This window comes from Mustela nivalis (genome assembly GCF_964662115.1).
Source record: "Mustela nivalis genome assembly, chromosome: 17".
Classification (NCBI taxonomy): Eukaryota; Metazoa; Chordata; class Mammalia; order Carnivora; family Mustelidae; genus Mustela; species Mustela nivalis.
In genome coordinates this window covers 47,253,360-47,276,078 of record NC_139036.1, presented here as the reverse complement: position 1 = coordinate 47,276,078, position 22,719 = coordinate 47,253,360, and the positions used below count along the sequence as shown (strand labels likewise).

Sequence of the window (22,719 nt, the reverse complement as noted above, 5' to 3'; positions counted from 1 at the left end):
CAGCCTGCAGCAGTCCTGTAACCCAGCTGTTCTGACTTCGTCAGAAAAACAAATTCTCAACCTAACCCAGGTTTACTGAATCAGAAATTCTGAGGGTGGGCCCCACAATCTGCAACAAGTCTTTCTGGTAATTCTGAAGCATGCCAAAATCTGAAAGCCACTGCTCGAATCTTTGGTTTATGACTGTTTTCTCTGTGAGATACACATACTATTTTCCTAAATTCATATGTGATAATGAATAAAGCAGGTGGACAAGAAGAGAAACAGCCTGAACTGAGTTATCATATATAAGCATATGATAAAACACGATCTCTGTTCTTTTAGTATATCCTATGTAAGCGAAATTCAAAAGGAATGGATGATTTGTTTGCTTTCTGAGTACACTGAGTTCATCTGTTTATTAAGTTTTGGTACTATGTAGAAGATAACAGCTTCAACCTTCAGGTCACTAATCTTATCTCAGTAGAAACTTATTTTTGGAGAGTTTAATAACTTCATTATAAACGAGTAAAACACTAAGTTTCTGTGCATTAAGTCTGTTCAGATAAGAAAAGGAGAGACTGAGGAGCATGGCAATTAACATTCTGGCAACATATTTTAGTTTTTTCCTGACTTTCTAGAAGTTTCAACTGACGTTTAGTTTGGTTCGATTCCAATTCAGCAAAGATTCATATTTGTGGGAAATATACATAAAAAATAACGTGGATAAGATTTTTCAGAGGGATTCAGCACTGGCATTCCAACAAACAGCAGCTACCTCGGTTCTTGAAGATAACAATGGCTAGATTAGATTAAAGATGTCAGATGGACAATCAGGAAGTGAAAGATTGTCTTCCTGAGAGCCATTCTGACTTGCAAATCTGGAAGAGAAAAGCCCTCCAACACAAGTTTCTTTCCCAAAACTTAATGCAGTAATTAGGGCATTTATTTGTTTTACTTAATTATACCAAAATTTTTATGAAGAAATGCAAAGCACACTATACCACTGCCCAAGAAGTGTGACAGTACCTCAAAACATGAAAAAGATTCCTCTAACCATGTGCTATGGTGCCGTTTAAAGAGTTATTTTGTTCCTTTCAGACACAGAAAAGCTGGTTCCTGATACATAATTGTGACTGACTTAAAACAGGCATCTCCCGACGGTGGATGAAACCTGGGATTCTGCATCCTGTAAGTAAAATCCCCAAGGTCCTTCAATATTTAAAACTGATCCATCCAATCAATGTCTCTGATAAGGTTTAGTCCAAGTTTTCGCCTATTAACCTTCCCCCCGCTTAAATATGTATTATTTGGTTTCAGAGCCACATTATCCTGATGTTTCAGATTATTGATATCTTCCCTAGAACTAAAAATCATTTTATTCTGCTGACCCCTAATGCTGTAAATATGTAGTAGTTTCATTCTATGGTTTGACATCAATTTTAATGAGCAGAAATAAAAACAAAAGACCTAAAACCAAGTCTTCTAAGGCCCTCTGCTAAAGCTCTGATCTGTATACTCAAGTAGATCTTTGAACATTTCTGACACAGCTCTATAGACTCACTGTAGAATGAGTGTAAAGGATGTTGCCAGGCAACTCATCTCAGTTTGCAAGAATCTAAGCATTGATAATGATTCTGTCTCAGCTTGGCTCCCACAAGAGAAGGGTTTTAGTGAACTCCCACATGTGCTCACAGGCCATTCATGAAGAAGAGGTATTTCTAAAAGTGAATGTCCAGGAGCCCAAATTGGGAACCTATAAGGCTTCTTTTCTAGTAATTTAAGTTTAATGTTTCCAACATCACAACTATTTTCTATAACTGTCCAGAAATCCAATGGGAGTTAGAAAAAGTAGGTCATATATAAAGGGCTAGTGTTGAATAAACATTTTTATTCATATCTTTAATATTCTTATTTGCACATGGCCAAAGCAAAATTTCTTCAACTATCTCAAATAACAAAAATCACCCTGAAAAATACTGATCTACCAAAATTATTTTAATTCTTTTGAAGATTATCCTGGAAATGGTTTTCAATACTTACTCATTATTACATCAATAGTCAAAAAGGATATTCAGTAAAAAACTATGTTCTAATAAGGAAAATATGCCATCAGTTGCAAAAGGGATTATGGGTATGCTTTTATGAACAGGATACATGCAAAACACTGCCTTCTGGATAGGCCTGATCCAAACCTCCCTCTGTCAAAGCAGACACTTTGCATGCACGCTTACCAGGGCAGTACGCATCCACGTCCAGTTTCTGAGCTGAAGCGAGGGTTGGTGAGCCAAGCTCGGATTCTGGAATTCGTGGGCTCTCAACAAACTTTGCCTTCCTCAGAGGGGCTAAGGACAAAAAAAAAGAGACAGAGAGAGAGGGAGAGGGAAAAAGGAGAGAGAGAAAAACAGAGAAGGACAGAGAGAGAAGAAAACAGAAAGGAGGGAAGAAAGAAAAAGGAAAGAGAAACGGGGAAGAAGAAGGGAAAGAGAGAAACATAGAGGGGTCATGAGTAAGGGGAACAGCAGGCAACAGATGGAAGCACTTAAATGAACGACACACTCTGTCAGACTCAGATCAGGTTACCCTATTTTTTTGTGCCAGAAAAAAAATGAACTGCATTCTTCATAGAGGAGATGGGTCTTGTTAAAAAGTCACTGCAAACTAGAAAAGCTAAAATCTAATATTCAAAACTATGAGCCTGAGTTGCAACTGTCTATCACCTTTCGCTACTTTCTCTCTTTAGAAAGTAATGAGCTATTTTGTCTTCCTTTGCCAGTAAATAAAGGTATGGACTGAGGAAAGTATACGGCTAAGTTTTAAAATTCTGTTTATAACAACTGTAATCAAAGGTTTTCTTTAACCAGAAATAACTGCTATAACACTCAGTTGTGATAAATACCTTAACTAGGATTAATCTACCTAGCTTATAAGGAAATCAATCACCTGACGGCTCAGCTTTTAAGGTAAGAAGTCAAAACTGCTAGTGGACTAAGATGCCAGTCTGACACAGGATGCTAAAGGTAAAGAGAGGTGATTTAGTTGCACATATATTCAGGAGTTCTATGAATTAGTCATATCCCATGCCATGGAATCCATTCATTCTTGTAAGGAATGAAATAGAAAGTATAATTCATGAATTCAAAGTTCTATTTATCAAAGGCTTGTATAAATTCTATGTATTGATTTTTAGGGAGAAGAGTTAAGGAACACTATTGATAAACATTTAAGTAATCCATGTAATACATTAAAAATTAACATTAGGAAGATCACTTTCGTACTTTCAAATTGAGTTTCATTAAATAAATGACAACAGGGTGAAAGTGCTTAGCATAACACTGGTTCAAAAGTATCGTTTGAATCTGAAATTGAGTTGTATGCATTATATATTTGTGTCATAACTATAGGTGTCCAAGACATGGGAGTGTTTAAGATCACATTGCTTTTTTCAAAATTTCTGCGTGTTCTTCAAAATCCTCATCCATTACTGATTCACAGGGGATTCTAAGTTATTCCTAAAAGACCCTGTAAAAAGTAATATAAAACGTGGTCATTATAATGGCCAGAAATCTCGATTTTCTCTGGGGGATAAAAATAATAAAGTATTAAAAAATATAGAAGTACTTTTGAAACATGCCCATACTCAAAGCCTACAGGCAACTAAATCACATTTTAAATCTTAAGATAAGTATGTATATTTTAAGTGTATGTTAAAAAACAAAATAAATCCTGTTTCTGTCTCCATAGCAACAAAGGTGCTAACAGTATGGTTCTCCGCCAAAAGTAAGCTTTGGAATAGCAGAACTCTCACCTCTGCTAAAACTGTAATAATTGAGCCTATTTTTAAAAGCACTATCATAAAGATCTCAAGTGATTTATATGCAGATCTGCAGGCTACTAATAACCAATATTAGAGTCTCTTTCATTATAATCTCACCAACCAATTCTAAAATAATGAAACATTTTATTTATCCAGTATTGCTCTGTATAGAAATGATTATAATTTAATTCTTAAAGCTATTAAGTCCTTTACTAGAATTTTTAAATTTTCTTTATCATGGCAGAGAAAAACTATTTTACCTCCTGAGTTCTGACAAAGACGGCACTGGTCCCTGTTCAAGGGATTCCATACATCTAAAAATCTTAATAACAATTTTTATAATGAAAGCTACACTAGTGGGCTAGTAGTCAGAAATCAGCAACTTAGGGTAGATACGTAAGGAAGAAATTGAAGGATGACGGGAGAAACTGAGGGGGGCGGTATGAGGAGTGTATAAGACTTGTGAGATGGGGTCAAGGGGATAACTCAGGATCCCGGAGATCTGTAAACTCAATGCCACGCACACATCTCGATTAACCCTTCTCAGGAATTCCAACTGAGGTTATCTTTCCAGCTCACAGTGGACGTTTGATTCTTTTTTTTCTACCTTCATCTCTAACCTCATTCATGGGATACTGTACATGTCTAATAACGACTTTATCTTTTAAGGCAGATTATAATGTTCCTCTCATACAAATTACAGAAAACTAGTGCTGTCTCTAAGTCCAAACAGGGGGTAAAATCGCAGATATGAAAGGTTGTCTGATAGTCTTAATACTGCTTGGTGGAGAACATAAGAAGTCATTTTGGAAGCTAGGACATGATATTTTGCTTGGAAGCCTAGAATACTAATATACTTCATTGTTAAAAAAAAAAAGAAAAAGAAAAAGGCCACAGAAGATGATTCAGCTGGGTACAAGAATTCTGTGTCAAAAGGGTTTAACAGACCGTTTTTTAGCAAGTGGATAAAGTGAGATGGGCAGGAGGATTCTAACACCAAACCACGTATTTTACTGTGATATAACATAGTAGTAGAGTAGTGAAAGGTTGGACAGCCGAGGAATGAAAGTGTGGACCCTGAAACCAGAAAGCTTAAGTTAGATTCCATCTCTTCCACTTTTCCCAGGCTGAGAATATTTCTCTAAGTTTCTGATCAGTTATTCGGACTTAATAACATTACCCATTCCATGGGGGGAATTGTAAGGATTACACTGATTAAAATAAAATGCTCCGAACCGTGTCTAGCACATAATAAGTCCTCCATAAATACTAGCTGTTTTTCTCACTGTTTTGATCTCATCACTACTATCACAGATGCAGCGTGATCTGTAGAGTCTGAATTGTGTATGGTTGGAAGGAAGAAAACAAGGATGTCTAAGATGTCACGGGAGAATGACAAGAAAAGTGATATCACCAATTTTTTTTTTTAAATTTAGAAGGAAATAATATTGAGGAAAACATGTTATAACTTAGAAGGTAGTAGGTTACCCAAATCAAAATGGTCTAGACAAGGAGAAATACTGTCATTGTCAAATATTGTAAAGAAAGAAAATTAAATAGTTGAAAATTAAATAATTGATTCGACCCCTGGTTCTCAAAATGTGGTGCCTGGACCTGCAGCACAGCATTATCCAGGAATTTGTTAAAAATGGAAATGATCGGACTCCTCAGATCAGCTGAATCAGAAACTGTGGGAGGTGGAGCCCAGCAATCCTCATGTAGCAAGCCCTCCAATGATTCTATGCATGCTAAAGTTTGTGAATACTGGATTAGAAAAAGATATCTGTAAATACGTCATCATAACAGATCAGGAAGGGGACTTTCCTAAGAAAGCAATATAACTGTTGTGTTATTTTTTTTTTTAAAGATTTTATTATTTATTCATGAGAGAGAGAGAGAAAGAAGCAGAGGCGGAGGGAGAAGGCTCCCAGTGGAACAGGGAGCCCAATGTGGGACTCGATCCCACAAGACCTGACCTGAAGGAAGATGCTTAACCAACTGAGCCACTCAGGTGCCCATGTTGTGTTTTTTTAAAAAGAGTCCTGAGTTATAACTATCCATCATTTGGGGCCTATTTTGAAGAGAGAGCAATATTCTCTGTACTCACTTGGGGAGGAGACTAAATAAATTTCCTTGGGGAGGAAATAAGAACAATCAGATCCATCACACAGCAACATGAATGGTGAATGAGAAAATCTGCCTCTGTAAACTGGAATCTTATAGATAACGCTGAAGCACACCTAATCCAAGCAAGAATCAAGGCACTAAAATAAGGATTTTAAATAACTACTAAGGTATCTGTCTTTGATAAAGGTTTCAGAGCACGTGGGAATTTTTAGGAGAGAACTGCCATGGGACCCAGATAATTATGGGAGACAGGTATGAGGGCAGAACAAACCAAAGCAAGAATCAGAAAAACCATAAAGTACCAAAAAACTCTCTTCACAGAGTTGGTTTTATGATAAAAAGCTTATTCAGTAAGATTAATCTAAGACAAAGTCATTGTCAAACATGAAAGCAGGGCAAAATGATTTTAGCTATAGGTGAGAATAAGAAATATAAGGCATCCAAGTCAGAGCGGAGTAAGTAAAATTATCTCCGTTTGTAGAAGACGTTCTGTAAATGTAGAAAACCTTAAATGAAAGTGAAGATTCTATAATAAAACTGTTAGAATAAACAAACTGAGGAAAGGTGCAAGATATAAAATCCATACACAAAAGGTTACTAATGATGAGCTATCCCAGAATGAAATAAAGAAAACAATTCAATTTAAAATAGCAACCGGGGTGCCTGGCTGGCTCAGCAGGTTAAAATCTCTGCCTCCGGCTTGGGTTGTCGTCTCAAGGTCCTGGGACCGAGTCCCACATCAGGCTCTCTGCTCAACGGGGAGCCTCCTTCCCCTTTTCTCTCTGCCTGCCTCTCTGCCTACTTGTGATCTCTCTCTGTCAAAATAAATAAATAAAATTAAAAAAAAACCCCAACAACAAAAAGAATACTTAGGAGTAAACTTCATTAAGGAGGCGAAAAACTTGTACACTGAAAAACTACAAACCGTTGCTGAAATTAAAGACACATATAAATGAAAGATATTCCTTGTTCACAGATTTGAAGACTTAATATTGTCAAAATGGCAATACTTCCCAAAGTGACCTATGGATTCAATGCAATCTTAATAAAAATCCCAATGACATTTTTTTTTTACAGAAATAGAAAAATCCATCCTAAATTTCATATAGAATCTCAAGGAACCCTGAAGAGCCAAACCAATCACAGAAAGAACAAAGTTGGAGGTCTTACACTTCATGATTTTAAAAACTTACCATAAAGCTTTCTACAAAGTAATCAAAACAGTAAGGTACTCTGTCATAAAGACAGATATATAGACCAGCTGAACAGAGATTCCAGAAATAAACCCCATGGTTTAAGGATTTTACGAAGGTACCAAGACCATTTTATGGGGAAAGGCCAATCTTTTCAACAAATGGTTCTGGGGAAACTGGATATCTATATGCAAAAGGAGAAGCTGGATACCTATCTTATACCATATACAAAAATTAACTCAAAATGGATCAAACACCTATATGTAAGAATTAAAATTCTAAAACTCTGAGAGGAAAACACAGGAGAAAAAGATATTAACTGGAGAACTATTAAAAGAAGTTGGAGAAAAATGGTGGAAAGAGACAACTGTATTTTAAAAAGTTTTTAACTGAGCTTATTAGGCAGAATCTTACATGAATATTCATAATGTTTTTGCTCCTAAACATTTATTAAAAAATAAACCTTTGCGTACCATGAATTTCCTGGAGTGGAAGAGTGGGGGAAAGTGTAGAGGAGAGATATTTATGACATTCTCTATTTTGTCCTCCTTAACCCCCAGTCTATGGTGGGTTTAAAATCTAGAAATTCTAACCTATCCAAATTCCTAATTAACTACTGTTCATGATTGTGCTTAAATGATATACGCAACACCCTGAAGGAAGGGGAATGCCAAGAAGCTGTCACTGTTTGGTACTGCATCTTCCCCAAAACAGAGGATGAAAAACAACAAAGTTTAAAAAAAAAAAAAGTGACAGATAAAGAAAAAATAGAATCTGACAACTTGGAATAGACTAGATGTAAGTGAAAAGTAGATGAAGAAAAAGAACTATAATTCACATAGTTCCTTGGGTTTTTTGCAAGGAAAATGTATCTTAATAAAAGAAAAAAATAAAACCCCCAGATACAATGCAGAAAGAGGAAATTAGAACTTGACATGACAATCTATATCAAATAAAAGCAAATCTACTGTAGAAATAATCTGACTCTTTATAATGAAAAACAAAACTTTACTGATCTAAAACCAACTATAAAATTAATACATAGCTGGAGAGTATTATTCCAGCTCTCTCTTCTTCTGTCCATGAAAGTATAATAAATGAAATATGTTTTATACACTTTTCTTTTTCTTGCATTTTCCTCAAATACCATGCACTATCCTCTTTAGTCTCCCCACTCTCTGACTCTACTTTACAAATAAAAATTGTTCCATGTTGTTTTACATCCATATTATGCCATGAAGTATCAAGTAATTGGAACATATTTATTTTAAATCTGAATAAAGATATATTAGTGTAGCTAGAGATACAATGCACATATTCTTGACAACTATAACAGACACCTGATTTTTCTGAAAGCTGTGCAAATACAAGTGAAATACAAAATGTGTGCAGTGTGGCCAAGTAAAGTTAACTTTGCTTACAAATATAAATATCAGTTAGTGTATGGCCTCTAGATGTCCATGACAGGCTCACATATCTCTATCTTGACTGATTATAATGAACAGCCAAAATAGGATTCATTTTACTTGAGTAAAAAAGCAACCTTACATAATTTCACCATTTATCCAACTTATCCAAGAATAACACCAACTATATCCATTTAACAAAAAAGAAAGAAAAGAAAGTTAGTTATTCAGTATCAACTTACGGCATTATGGTCCCAGTGAAAGGAAGGGGCTCACTTGAACATCACAAAGACTAGAGAAGCTAGCCAAATGTGGGGAAAATATTCTTTCTGACTTTCAATATGTTAAAAATTTAGCAATTTGGAAAAAAATAAGTTTTTTAAGAAACTATTTACCACATAAAGAGTTTAATACTAACATCCTAACAATGAAAACAAAGCAAAAAACTCTAAAGTAACAACATCCAAATAACTGAAATGCCATTAATAATTTTAAATTTGTATATAATTCAGTAAAGGAGAGAACTACTTATTATCAGTGACAAAGCACACTGCTACACAGAGATAACCAAAAGAAACGGAATTTGAGAATACACATTAGTGTCTTTACTCATTCACAACTAATAACTTCAAGAATAATAGATTATCACAAATATATTCATAAAGTTAGGTTAAGATCTCAGGGCTAAATGTTTTACTTGTACTTTCTTACTAGAAGTTCTAGACGTGAGGTGGAAAGTTTATATGTAGACAACATATTACTGAAAACTAATATAATTATAATCTAATTACTTTCTATGTAAACAAAAACAGAGCCATCAGGATACATTATAGGGATTATCATAATCATTTGAGTAGTATTAAAATTTCCTGAAAATGCAGATTTGATGCTAAATGAAATTTTCACACATAAAGAGTGCTACTTTTAAAATGAGAATTGTTGGGGCACCTGGATGGCTCAGCGGGTTAAAGCCTCTGCCTTCAGCTCAGGTCATGAGCCCAGAGTCCTGGGATCGAGCCCCACATTGGGCTTTCTGCTCCATAGGGAGTCTGCTTCCTCCTTTCTACCTGCCTCTCTGCTTACTTGTGATCTCTGCCTGTCAAATAAATAAATAAAATCTTAAAAAAAAAAGAGAGAATTGTTTTGTTAGAAAACTGAATGCAACTATTTGTAAACCAACCATAAGATACATGAGAGAGCTGTTCCACTCAATTCAGTAAAATGTTACTGTGTTCTGCCATGTGCAGCGCTCAGGGTTAGATAGTTCACGGGATTCAAACAGGATTAGGACAGTTTGTGGCCTGAAGGAACTCAGGGATGGAGATGAGCCAGAGTAAGAACAGCCATGATATAAAGCAGAGAAAGCTAAGTGCCACAAAACAATACGAAGCACAAGTCACAGGGTGTAATGAAGAGAAAAATCTACTTCAGAGTACCTCCCAACTCAGTAAAAAGTTTAATAACCATTCAGTTTCTATTAAAATCAAAATTACAAGGTTATTTCTGAAAGCTAATTGGAGAGAATTACTAAGTTTTTCTAGTTTACTTTTTTTTTTTTTTTTTTTTTTTTTTTTTTTTTAACGTTTCAAAGCAGGGGTGCATGGGTGGCTCAGTCGTTAAGCGTCTGCCTTCAGCTTGGGTCATGTTCCCGGTGTCCTGGGATTGAGCCCCGGCATGGAGCTAGCTCCCTGCTTGGTGGGAAGCCTGCTTCTCCTTCTCCCTCTATCCCTGCTTGTGTTCTCTCTCTCGCTGTGAATCTCTCTCTGTTAAATAATTTTTAAAAATCTTAAAAAAAAAAAAAAGTTTTAAAGCAGAGTTTTATGGTTATCACATCTAAAATGCTACTGGAGAAATAGTGTATGTTTTTAAAAAGTTGAAAAAGAGCAAACTAAAATTAAAAGCAAGCAGGAAAAGGAAACAATAAAGATTATAGCAGAGAGAAAGAAAACAGTAATTAAAATAGAGAATAATATTGTAATCAAAAATCTTTGAAAAGATGAACAAAACTGAAAACACATTAAATTAAACTGATCAAGGAAAATAGCAAAGAAGCAAATTATCAAAATTAGGAATGAAAGAAGGGATATCACCATCAACGCAACAGAAATGAAAAGGATTGTAAGGGAATGTTATGAACAACTTTATGCCAACAAATTAGACAGCTTCGATAAACAAATTCCTGGAAAGACACAAATGATCAAAACTGACTCATTAAGAAATAGAAAATCTGAATAGACAGGTAACACATAAGGAAACTACTAATGTCTTCCCATAAAGAAAAGCCATGTCCCAGATGGTATCACTAGTGAATGTTACCAACTATTTAAGAAGAAATAGAACTCCTCTATAAACTCTATCAGAAATTAGGGAAGAAGGTGGGACAGGAACAAGTGACCTAGAAAAACAGATTACTTTGGGTACATGTGACTAGATTTTGTATCAGTGGTCTATAAGAAATATGTAGTATTTATTTGATTTGTGAATTTATTCTTAGTTTTATCATTTAAGTATCACTCTGTTTTGTTTTAAAAATACACTATTGTAAATTTTATCAAATAAAAAAGTTTAAAAACCAAGTTTCCTAACATTACATTAATTGATGATAGTTTTCTTTAAAAAATTCTTAAGTTTGGTCTGATCTTATATGATAATTCAAAACAGAATGAAGTACACAAAAACTTTTTATGGAAGAGCATTTTTATTGTAGAGAAATATACTTAAGCTTTGTTTTAGAAAGATTAGTCTCTTTTGTGACATTAAAGTTAGTGAAACTAACTTCTTGTCAAAGCTAGATTCTAATGCTAGGTATATAGCTCTAAAAACATATCTTACTCTCAAAAAAGCTACCCTACAACCAATAACAGCTAACTTTTTTTTTTTTTTTTTTTTTTTTGAGAGAGAGAGCATGCACATGATGGGGCATGCTCATGCGCATGCCCATGCGGGGCAGAAGGAGAGGGAGACTCTTTGGCCAACTCTGCACTGAGTGCAAAGCCAACATGGAACTTGATCTCAGGACCCTGACTGAGATCACGACCTGAGCCAAAATCAAAAGTCAGTCAATTAACCAACTGACCCACCCAGGTGCCTTGTTCACATCTGTATAACAGTTTATTTTATACTTTTATTTACACTTCATAATTTTTCCATGAGGAACACATTAACCTTGTTGCAGAAGGGAAAAGAGAATCACAAGATCTCTTACCAAAGATCACAGTATTTAAATGGTAGATTATAAAATCATATCCAGGGCTTTCAATTTAGAATACTATATTGTTTGATCAACAATACTGTTCTTCAAGGTATGGAACTCATTTAACAAGAGATGACTTTGGAGACGTGTTTTAAAGACGTTGCTGTGGCTAATGTTGAAGAGTTAATCATCATTAGCCGATGTCGAGTTCATCATTGTTAGCCATCAGGGAAATTCAAATCAAAACCACACTGAAATACCATCTTACACCAGTTAGAGTGGCAAAAATTGACAAGGCTAAAAACATCAAGTATTGGAGAGGTTGTGAAGAAAGGGGAACCCTCTTACACTGTTAGTAGGAATGCAAGTTGGTGCAGCCACTTTAGAAAACAGTGCAAAGGTTCCTCAAAAAATTAAAAATAGAGCTATCCTGTGACCCAGCAATTGCACTACTGGATATTTACCTCAAAGATACAGATGTAATTAAAAGAAGGGGCACATACACCCCAATGTTTATAGCAGCAATGTCCACAATAGCCAAACTGTGGAAAGAGCAAAGATGTCCTTCAATAGACAAATGGATAAAGATGTGGTCCACATATACAACAGAATATTACTCAGCCATCAGAAAAGATGAATACCCAACTTTTTCATCAACATGGATGGGACTGGAGGAGATTATGCTAAGTAAAATAAGTTAAGCAGAGAAAGTCAATTATCATATGGTTTCACTTATTTGTGGAACATAAGGAATAGCATGGAGGACATTAGGAGAAGGAAGGGAAAATGAAGGGGAGGAAATTGGAGGGGGGGAGGAGAGGGAAGAGGGGATGGGTGAGCCCAGTGATGGGTATTAAAGAGGGCACGTACTGCATGGAGCACTGGGTGTTACACACAAACAATGAATCAAGAAAACTACATAAAAAACTAATAATGTACTATATGGTGACTAACAGAACATAATAATAAAAAAAGAACAAGAGGGGCACCTGGGTGGCTCAGCGGGTTAAGCCTCTGCCTTCGGCTCAGGTCATGATCTCAGGGTCCTGAGATCGAGCCCTGCATAGGGCTCTCTGCTCAGTAGGGAGTCTGCTTCCCCCCCTCTCAATGTCTGCCTCTCTGCCTACTTGTGATCTCTGTCAAATAGATAAATAAAATCTTAAAAAAAAAAAAAACCATAGATGATTTTAAATGATTTATAAAACTGGCAGTAAATAGCACTGAATTACATAATATGGTGGGCTGTACTAATGCCTACCAACATCCTAGCCTCCATTCCTTTCTAGGCACAAGGGTGACTACAACTGCCAGCTCCCATTAAGTTTAGGAAGGATTATGTGACTGGTTAGGACTTAGGAAATGAGAACACAGGTGACATAGGCCCTGGATGATTTTATAGTCTGTCTGTCTCCTATGACACAAAAATCAGAGAAGTCTCATGTTGAGATGGTACAGATACAAGACTGAAACAGCCTGAATTGCTTTGCTACTGTACAAATAACAGCTGCCCTGGAGAGTTGCCCAGGCTTGTTGGGTAAACTAGAAATAGACCTTCTTTGTGTTAAACCACTGAGATTTGTCGTTGTTGTTGTGACAGCATTGTCTAGCTTATTCTAAATGAAATGGCTACAATGTTATTCTTTTCTCAATTATGTTTCCATCTTTCAGAATAGGTCCAGAAGAAAATTTTAATGTGCTAATACTAGCTAATCCTCCTTTTTAAAAAGAGGGAGAAGATTTTGATGTCAGTGCCATTGGAAAGCAAAGTATTTAGCTAGAATTAACGTTCTGGATAATTATACAATTACAACATGTTATACTGACTTTCCAGTTTGATTAGTAATATATAATTTCTTTTAAAGTAAATTTATTTAAATAAAAGCATGAAATTCAAAGAAAATACTAGGTTAAAAAAGTATGGTTATAAGCAGGAATGGCAAAAATCATGAAGGAACTATGCCAATGAAGGAAATTTGAGAAACGTGCCCTGTACTAAACTGTATCTCAAATGGATGACTTAATTTTATTTTCTATTTTTTGTCCATTACAAGTTAAGATGGGAGCAAAATATTAGGCAACTGCATTAGGACTGGTATCCAGTGTGAAGGAATAGAACTGATTTTAAATACTTTGAGATAATAAAAACAATCTACTCTAGTCATAATTGAGATATTGGTTAGCACTAAAGATAATAATTGAGACTCAGGAGGTAACAGGTATAAATGGTGAAAATATATTAAGCTTAAAAATAAAAGACTTCTCATATAAACAGACTTAAGGTCATTTGGTCAATCTAGTCATTTGATTAAGTAATCAGAGCAGTCTCCTCCTAACACTTTTTTTTTTGGACATCTTTTCAGGAGGACCAATCCATTTCTATACTTGTAAGAGCCACTGATGCATAGTCTGAGGTCAAAAGTGGGCTGAGGAAGCTAGGCTGAGCTGCGGTAAGACCCTCACTTTGTCAACTAGCACAGGCCCAGCAGTGCCAGTCCATCGTTTGCCCATACCATGGCCTCTGTCTTGGAGCTCACCTGCATCTATGTGGCCCTCCGCCCGCAAGACAATAAGGTTAGGGCGAGAGACAGTAATAAGATCAATGCCTTCATTAAAGCAGCCAGTGTAGGTGCACCTGGGTGGCTCAGTGGGTTAAGCCTCTGCCTTGAGCTCAGGTCATGATCCCAGGGTCCTAGGATGGAGCCCCGCAGCGGGCTCTCTGTTCAGTGGGGAGCCTGCTTCCCACCCCCCGCATCTGCCCTGTCTCTCTGCCTACTTGTGATCTCTTGTCTGTCAAATAAATAAATAATATCTTAAAAAAAAAAAAAAGCAGCCAGTTGAACTTTCTGTCCAGGTTAATTTACCAAGTCTGTAGCCGACATGAACATTAGGAGCCTCACCTGCACCAACTGGCGGTCCTGTCCCCTCCACCACTGCTCCCCAGCTGAGAAGAGGAGAGAAGCGGAAGCAAAGAAACAAGAATCTGAGGAGTGTGATGATGACGTGGGCTTTGGTCTTTCTGACTAAACTTTTTTGGTAACATATTCAATAAAAAGCTGAATTCAAAAAAGAAAAAAACGTGGGACAAGGAGCACAGAGTGAATCGGTTATCATACAGCACCCACCTCTGAGGAAACAACGTGTAGGGTACTGTGGCATTCTTAAACAGGTGCAGTGTGTCAACAGAGAAAAGTTTTCGTTACTCTGTTAAGTTGAGAGTAAACCATGAGGTCGTTCTTAGACGTGATGGGCGATCAGTGCGTTCTAACACTCACAGTTTCGACATTGTGCTACCACACGTAGAAAAAGGTAAAGGGGTCTCATCGTGCTCACGCACTAAACTGGGAACTGAAAGAAAAATCTTTGAAAAAATTGCCCCTGATTATTAAGAAAGAGAAAAGGAAAGGTAGGTAAGGTGGAGAAGAGGAGGAAGTAGTTGAGTTCAGGGAAGTGGAAGAACGGATGCTGACTGACAGGGAGATGGAGACAGGGTATGGGGGAGGTATGGGAGTAGGAGGTTAAAGCAGCTCTTCCAGTAGCTCAAGTGGAACCAAGGCCCACCCCCGAGCCCAAAGGAAGAGAGCAGTGTTTGCACCTGAACAAACTGGTGTACACAACAGACACACTGAGAAAGACTGAAGTCTCTCAACTCACTTAGGCGTTTGTAAAAAATCATTGTCCTCTTCCACAGATACATCACTGCAGTTACAGCACAATCATGTTTCTTCCTTGCACTAGGGTAGGCCAAGAAATAAAACAACCCTAAAATCTCAGAAGCTGAACACGACAGAACAGAGTTCTCGCTCAGTATGGGTGTTCCGCAGGCAGCTTCTCATCCTAAGATAAGCCTTAGAGTTGTTCTCTTGTGGGTTCTCCACATCATGCTAAAGACCTGGGAGCGGGGAGAGGCGGAGGGGTTAGGGAAGATGCATATGTGACCTCTTCATAGCCTAGCTGGAATCTGTATACATGATTTCTATTCGTATTGTTCAAAATTCAGTCACGTGACACACTTATCTCCACGAAAGGCTGGAATATATAGTTTGCCTAAGTCCCAATCCCAAGGAGGAAAGGGAATAAATTTTGGTGAACATATAGCATTCTTTACTATATCTTACATAATAGCTTGACAATTCACAAAAGATGCAGAACTAATGAACCAAGTAGAAAATTCTGTATAAATTTAGCTCTATTTCTTTTAAATGGGCTGAACATATATCATCAAAAATTACCTTAATCTGTATTTTTTCATTCAAATATAATGCTTTGGATTACAGTGCCTATAATACTGCCTGGCATATGGCAGCTGGTTAATAACTGCTAAATGAATAGTGTGCAGTAGAAAATCAAAGCAAAGACAAGCATTACAAATAAAACAAATGATTCCAATAAAACAAATGATTTTTAAAAGTGAGCTTTAAAAAGCACTCATGGATATTATAAATGTTAATCACAGTATAAATCACCTGACTGAGAGACTCAGACTTTCATAAAACAAACATTGTATTAATCATCATCATTATAATCAGACTATAATCATTTAATTTCTGGCTTTAATGACTGGATTATTTTCCATAAGCAACATCCAACAAAATATGCTGAGAGTATAGCTGAGTTAGAAGGGAAAGACTAGAAGACTTTGGCTATAAAGTCTGCGGCTGTGCCCAAGCTCTTCCACACTCAGGGATATTTGAAGGATGTATTAACAAAGGAAGTCAACATCCTTTTTATTCTTAACTTTCAACAGGAAGGCTAAGCAGCTGCTTTCTGACCCAAGGCATATAAGTCACTGGTGGATCAGTCTGATCCTTTTGAGCCTTAAAAGCTTTGTTTAGGCAGGTCTGGAGTAACTTTTTACTCTAAGGCTAGTTTAGCCTCACTACCAAAGTGTGTCCTTTCTTGGATCTCTACAGAAAGCTGCAGGCTTAAAACAAGATTTCTCTACATTCTGGCTGTTCAGAATGAAAAAAAAAAAAAAAATGCTCCCATTCCTATGGGAACTCTAGGAATTGTTGTTTATAGCTCCCTGGTATTCTTTCTCCGGCCTCATGGGGTCTCACCTCATCTATATGCAACTTAGTATTAAGTTAAAGATTCAAAAGGACCCTTCTGCAGAATTTTGTAGTTCTGTTTCTGAAAGCCTCCTATTCCTCAGTACTCTGTAAGTTGCCTTGACTTCCCCAATTTTTGATCTATTTCCTCAATTCAGTAAGATTATCTTTGAGTTCTCCACTATCAAGAGAATACCCTTAGGCAAAAAGCCAGGGTTCGCTTAGTTTCCTCCCCCATCCTCTCTCTCAGGGATCACATTACCATGCTGTTAACTGTCCAATGTCTAAAAACAGTGGTTTCTAGTGGGAGGGCAAGTCCAATACGGGTTTCTCAGCATCAGAGTGGGACGAAGTTAAATGAACTCTTTCTGTTTATCCATATATTTTTGGAGGTATATATTCTCTATTTGTCCTTCATCCATTTTGTGCTTAAGGTCTAAGAAAACAGGTGATTCTAAGCTGTATCCAAGGTAATCAAGAGTAAGTCTGATCCTAATTTCTATGTTCATACAATTATGTTGTCTTATACAAAAGGGTATACTAGGTACTTTGAAATACAGATAGACCATACGAGCAATAAATAGAGACAACATAATGCTCCAAAGAAAGTTACTCCAAAAGATCCTAGGCAATCAATGTGGGAGGCAGAAAACTGCTAAAATCTGCAACAGCTTTTAGGACATTCTTACAAGACATTACTTCAATACAATTTTGAATAATTTAAATAGAAATTTTTAATTCAAAAAGAAATTGGGATTTAAATCTTTGTTTACATGTTATTACAAATAAAAAGGCAAATTATTATAGCTTACAACTCATTGTTGAAAATGTTATCTATTTCAATGTATGGCAAAAGTCATGGTATAGGAGATAAAATAAGGCAGTGTATATGTCGATTACCTATTTTAATAGCTTTGCATATACAAAAGACTTTTAAATAAGCCAACACAATACTCAAAAGTCAATGATATTAGATTTAATTTCCATACATCTGAAGAAGCATTAAGTTTCTGATAATTTTAGTTATGTTGGTTTATGTGTGATTATTGGTATACTGACATACGGAATTCTACATATGTGTCAGGTTAACTTCTGAATTTTAGCAATGAAATATAACTATATTTAAATTTAAAATATTATAGAAACATGTTTCATCATAGGAAGATTGGAAAATATAAGAAGTAAATAATGCAACTAAAAATGATCAGAGTCCTGCCTTTGTTAAAATTCCAAAGCATTATGACCCTTCCGATCATTTTATTTTATATAAAATATTAATGCCAACAAAAGCAGCTAAAAATGACTAATGATTTCTCTCTTTGCTTTAAAAAAAAAAAAAGGTTTATTTATTTGAGAGAGAGAGGGAGACAGTGCTCAAGCAGGCGGAGAGGCAGTGGGAGAGGAAGAGAGAGAATCTCAAGCAGACTCCCTCACTGAGCAGGGAGCCTGACGCAGGACTCCATCTCAGGACCCTGAGGTCACGATCTAAGCAAAAAATCAAGAGCTGGATCCTCAACTGACTGAACTACACAGGTGCACTGACTTCTCTTTTAAATACTTAGACCCTAAAAGTGGCAAGTGAACTCACTGAGCAACATTTTACATGAAAGGAGATCGTGTGATGCCGTAGAACAGTTGTTCCGCTAATATGAACTTGAATATTAGTCACAGTTTTCTCTTTGTTAAATGACTCTCACCTCCTCAAAATGTAAAATGTAACTTAAAATATAACATATTTATATATATAATTTATGCCATAACACAGAGTAGACATGTGGTATGACTGTAAGGCATGAGGTGAGATGTACTTGTAAATGTTCTAAAAATTCATGAATATGCTACCACTTCTAAATTAGAGGGAAAAAATGTATCTTCTCTAGCACCTTTAAGACAGAAATATTACTTCTATAATTCATATCCTCTCATCTACATTTATGAGAAAGTAGGGGGAAAGAAACAGTAGGATAAAGAACACAGTGATTGAAAGAAAGGGCTTTCAAATGAGACTTGCATCATACTGCCCGTTCGTTATGTGGTCTTCAACAAATTATCCAACTTTTCCAAGCCTGGAGTCTGCATCTTTAAAATGTGGGCCACAATCTCTCTCTCTCAGAATTGTTATGAGGATTACATTTTAGGAGCAATACAGGTAAGGCTAAAAAAGAAGGTATTAACATTTATTATCCTTTGGAAATAGTCAGCTGAAGCATAATGTGCTACTCAAGGCCAGAGACTGAACTATCCCTGGAATGGGAACTAAAATATGGATCTTAGATTCGTGGATCAACCACAGTGCACACAATAGACGCTTTGTATATCTCTAAACTAAGTGGCCTAAGTAATCACAATAATATACTACTTAACCTCTCAAGGATATTATAAAGATTTAAATGAACTCATCTTTGTAAAGCAATTAGCACAGTGCTTTGTACATAAAATGTGCTCGCTACTAGATGTTGTTGTCATTATTAGCATATGATAATGATGATGGTGATGATGTGATAGGTAAAGCAAGGACAAATGGAAATCTAGAGGGGATGATTTATGATGTCAGATTGCAAGAAGCGATCTACTCACACTTCCTTCTTCAGTTCTGTCTCCCTACCTCTTTGCACCCAAAAGGATAGCTGTTGTTTAATGAATGAAGTTTCTCTTTTTAGTGGAATATGTATTATACCATGAGAACTAGTACAGCTCCTCTTGTATATATGGTGAGGAAAGGTAACATAATTTGGAGAAGAGGTTTCATAATATGAGAAAACTAGTGATAGTTTCTTTCTGAATGCTTTACAAACTATTATTTAAAAGTATGCTATAGAGGGGCACCTGGGTGGCTCAGTCAGTTAAGCATCTAACTCTAGATTTCAGCTGAGGTCTCAATCTTAAGGTCATGAGTTTAAGTCTTGCACTGGGTTCCACGTTGAATGTGCAGCTTACATTAAATCAATCAATCAACCAACCAATGTATGTATGTATGTTATAAGTAATTGGATATGGGATTCTGGCATTATAAATTTTAAGTATAAGTTCCATTATCCCCGATTATTTTTGTCTAAATCATCAAAGCCTACCAGTTTATAAACTCTTTGAGGGCAAGGACTGTAGAATAATCATCTCAGAATAGTGTTTTAAGAATGATATATAATGCTGTTTTCCATTTTGTACCAGTTCTCAATAATGGCTGAAAACATGCTGACTATGTACAATAACATAAAATTCCTTGAAAAAAAAATAGTTTTACATATACTTAAGAATTGATAGGAAAAATAAACTTGGGACAGTGAGCATGTAAATAATGGTTAGCTGTCATTTAATGATAATTCCAAATGGATTTCTCCAAGGCAGACCCAAAAGGCTAGGGCTAACAAAGAAAAAGTTAACAATTAGGGAAGAAATCAAAACCCTTTTTTTTTCTTTTTCAAAACTTTAAAAAAGTATACTGAAAAAGATCCTAGGCAGTCAATGTGGGAGGCAGAAAACTGCTAAAATCTGCATGAACATTAACATTGTGCCAGACAGTAATGAAATTCTACAAGGGTAGATTTAAAACAAATTAAGTCTTTGTCCCATGAGCAAAAATGATTACTGAGACATTTTCAGAGATTAAGTGTGAAGGACCAATAACTTTTGGCTTGTTTTTGGAATGTGCAGTTGCTACTAATCTTATAATAAAGAACACACAATAGAGAACACTTCCCTGCCCACTAACCACGGGTAAAGAATCACCAACATTCCTCTAACCTTAGAATACCTCTCAGCAATTCCCAGTTTCTAACAGGATAAGTTGATTTTCATCTCTCAGAAACCTTGGGATCATCTGACTGGACAGGAATAGGGATGAATATAAGATGATGATTAACTCCTGACAAGAACATGTTATGGAAAGATGAGTTGCCTACTCACAAGGAAAGTAAATCATGAAAAAAGAGGGCTAATGGGAGGAACAGAATTATTGTTCTACTAGGCAAGTCTATGAGTTAGAGATAAAAGCAGAAATTTTTATTCTGACGTTCCTTATGTACACAAAAGAAACAAATGGTTTGCTTGCTTTCCTTGGTTGTATGTTAATAAAAGGGTGGTCTATAAATATGCATAAGTAGACACTGACTTAAGCTTAGAAGTCTTTTTTTTTCCTTAGGGTTTTTATAAGTCTCCTCCCACTCCTGGTTTTTAAACTAATAAAACATATTGTTCTATTCACCGCATTACTTCTTTGAGATTAAAAAAAAAAAAAAAATCTGACAGCTAGAGGGAGGCAGAAGCAGTGGTGCTTATTACAGGAAAGAGGAACAGGAGCCAAAAAGTAAATCTCAAATTGAAGAGTTCATAAATTTTCCATATGATTTCTCTCATTTTAATAATGTACCTTACTGGATGTATAGAAAAGAGAAAACAGATATACATTCGAGTATGGAACAATAAGTGGTAAGGAAAAGAACACTAAAGTCATTTGATATAAAACTGGGTCCTAAAGCTAAATGTCAGCCCCCCAACGCATAAATATTTCTATAATTAGAAACAACCTGAGAAACTTTCAATATTATGAAAGGCAAAAATCTTAAAATCCTATCAAAAGTGTTCTGCTTCTCTACAGCCAAGTAAGTTTCTACTAGATGAAGCCCCTTACAGATTAACTTTAAACTCTCGACCCTGGAGACTAAACATAATAGATTCTGGAAGAGAGCTAACAATTGGGGGCGGGGGGGAGAACAGATCATTAGGCGTTTCTCTTTTTTAAATTTATTTTTATTTTTTGACTTCTGAACTAAAAACAAACTACACTACAGCATAGGATCACTGAAACTCCAAGACAAAACCTATAGTTCTTCTACTCTGAAGTATCAAAAGACAGAGCTTACAGCTATAAGTCACTGAAAAGTTATAGGGAAGAGGATTTCCAGAAAAAAGAGAGAGAGCTATAGTAGGTAGCCAAAATTCTGTGTATAAACTCGGCTCAGACCTCTGGCTGATTGCTGAACCATGCAGTGCACACAGCAGACGGGCTACATCTAATACAGCTGAACTGAATTAAATTGATGCTCTAAACACAGAGTCTTCCATTAAATCAAACCAAGTTAATTGCTTGCTAAAAGAAAACTGGTAATGTGCTTTGAAGGAATATAACAAAATACAGAGTATCTACAAAATGAAATGTTTAGGATACAAAATTACTCATCACATGAAGAACCAGGAAAATATGACCCCATCATCAAGAGAAAAGATGGAGCCAACACTGTAACATTCTAGATATTATAATCAGCACATAAGAAATTTAAAGCAGCTATTATAACTATTTTCAGCGAGGTAAAGAAATACACTTTCTTAATTTAAAAAAAGGCAAGAAAATCTCATCAGAGAAAGAGAAACTAAAAAAGAACCAAATGCAAATTCTAGAACTGAAAAACGTAATAGCTAAGATAAAAAGTCACTGGATGGGTTTAATATCACAATTTAAATGATACTATATAGTATGTTATATATATGTATGTACACACATACACACATAATATATAGTAAATTGAAAAGTTTAAAATGACAGAGGAGTCAGTGAATTTGAAGACAAAAGAATGAAAATTACACAATTTGAAGACCACAGAGAACAAGGATTCAAAACAAAAAAATACCTCAGGACCTGTGAGATGATATCCCAAGGTCTAACATGTATGAAATTAGACGCTGAGAAGAAGAGAAAACGAGGCAGATAAACTATTTCAGGAAATATTGGCTAAATATCTCCTGTCTGTAAAAGACATAAATTTTCATAATCAAGGAGTCCAGGATAAATATGAACAGAAACACACTAGGCTCATCATAGTCAAATGACTAAAAAGAGAGAGAGAGAGAGAGAGAGAATTTTGAAAGCAGCCAGAGAAAAACAAGATTATTACATACAAGGGTCAATACAACAATTTGAATGACATCTAACTTCTCATTTAGTTTCTCATAGTAACTATGG

General features: G+C 35.9%; 1 protein-coding gene across 11 annotated transcripts in view; it reads right to left on the bottom strand.

Moving 5' to 3' along the window:
• TANC2 (tetratricopeptide repeat, ankyrin repeat and coiled-coil containing 2) overlaps window positions 1-22,719 on the bottom strand; it is a 360,787-nt gene that overhangs the window by 178,108 nt on the left and 159,960 nt on the right. For 7 of the 11 annotated variants that reach the window (XM_082706546.1, XM_082706542.1, XM_082706548.1 and 4 more), the window contains one exon: window positions 2,214-2,324. The exons of the other annotated variants lie outside the window; for them this stretch is intronic. In XM_082706546.1, the coding sequence (XP_082562672.1) occupies window positions 2,214-2,324 (111 nt within the window). The remainder of the gene's footprint in view (window positions 1-2,213; window positions 2,325-22,719) is intronic. 11 annotated transcript variants of the gene reach the window in all.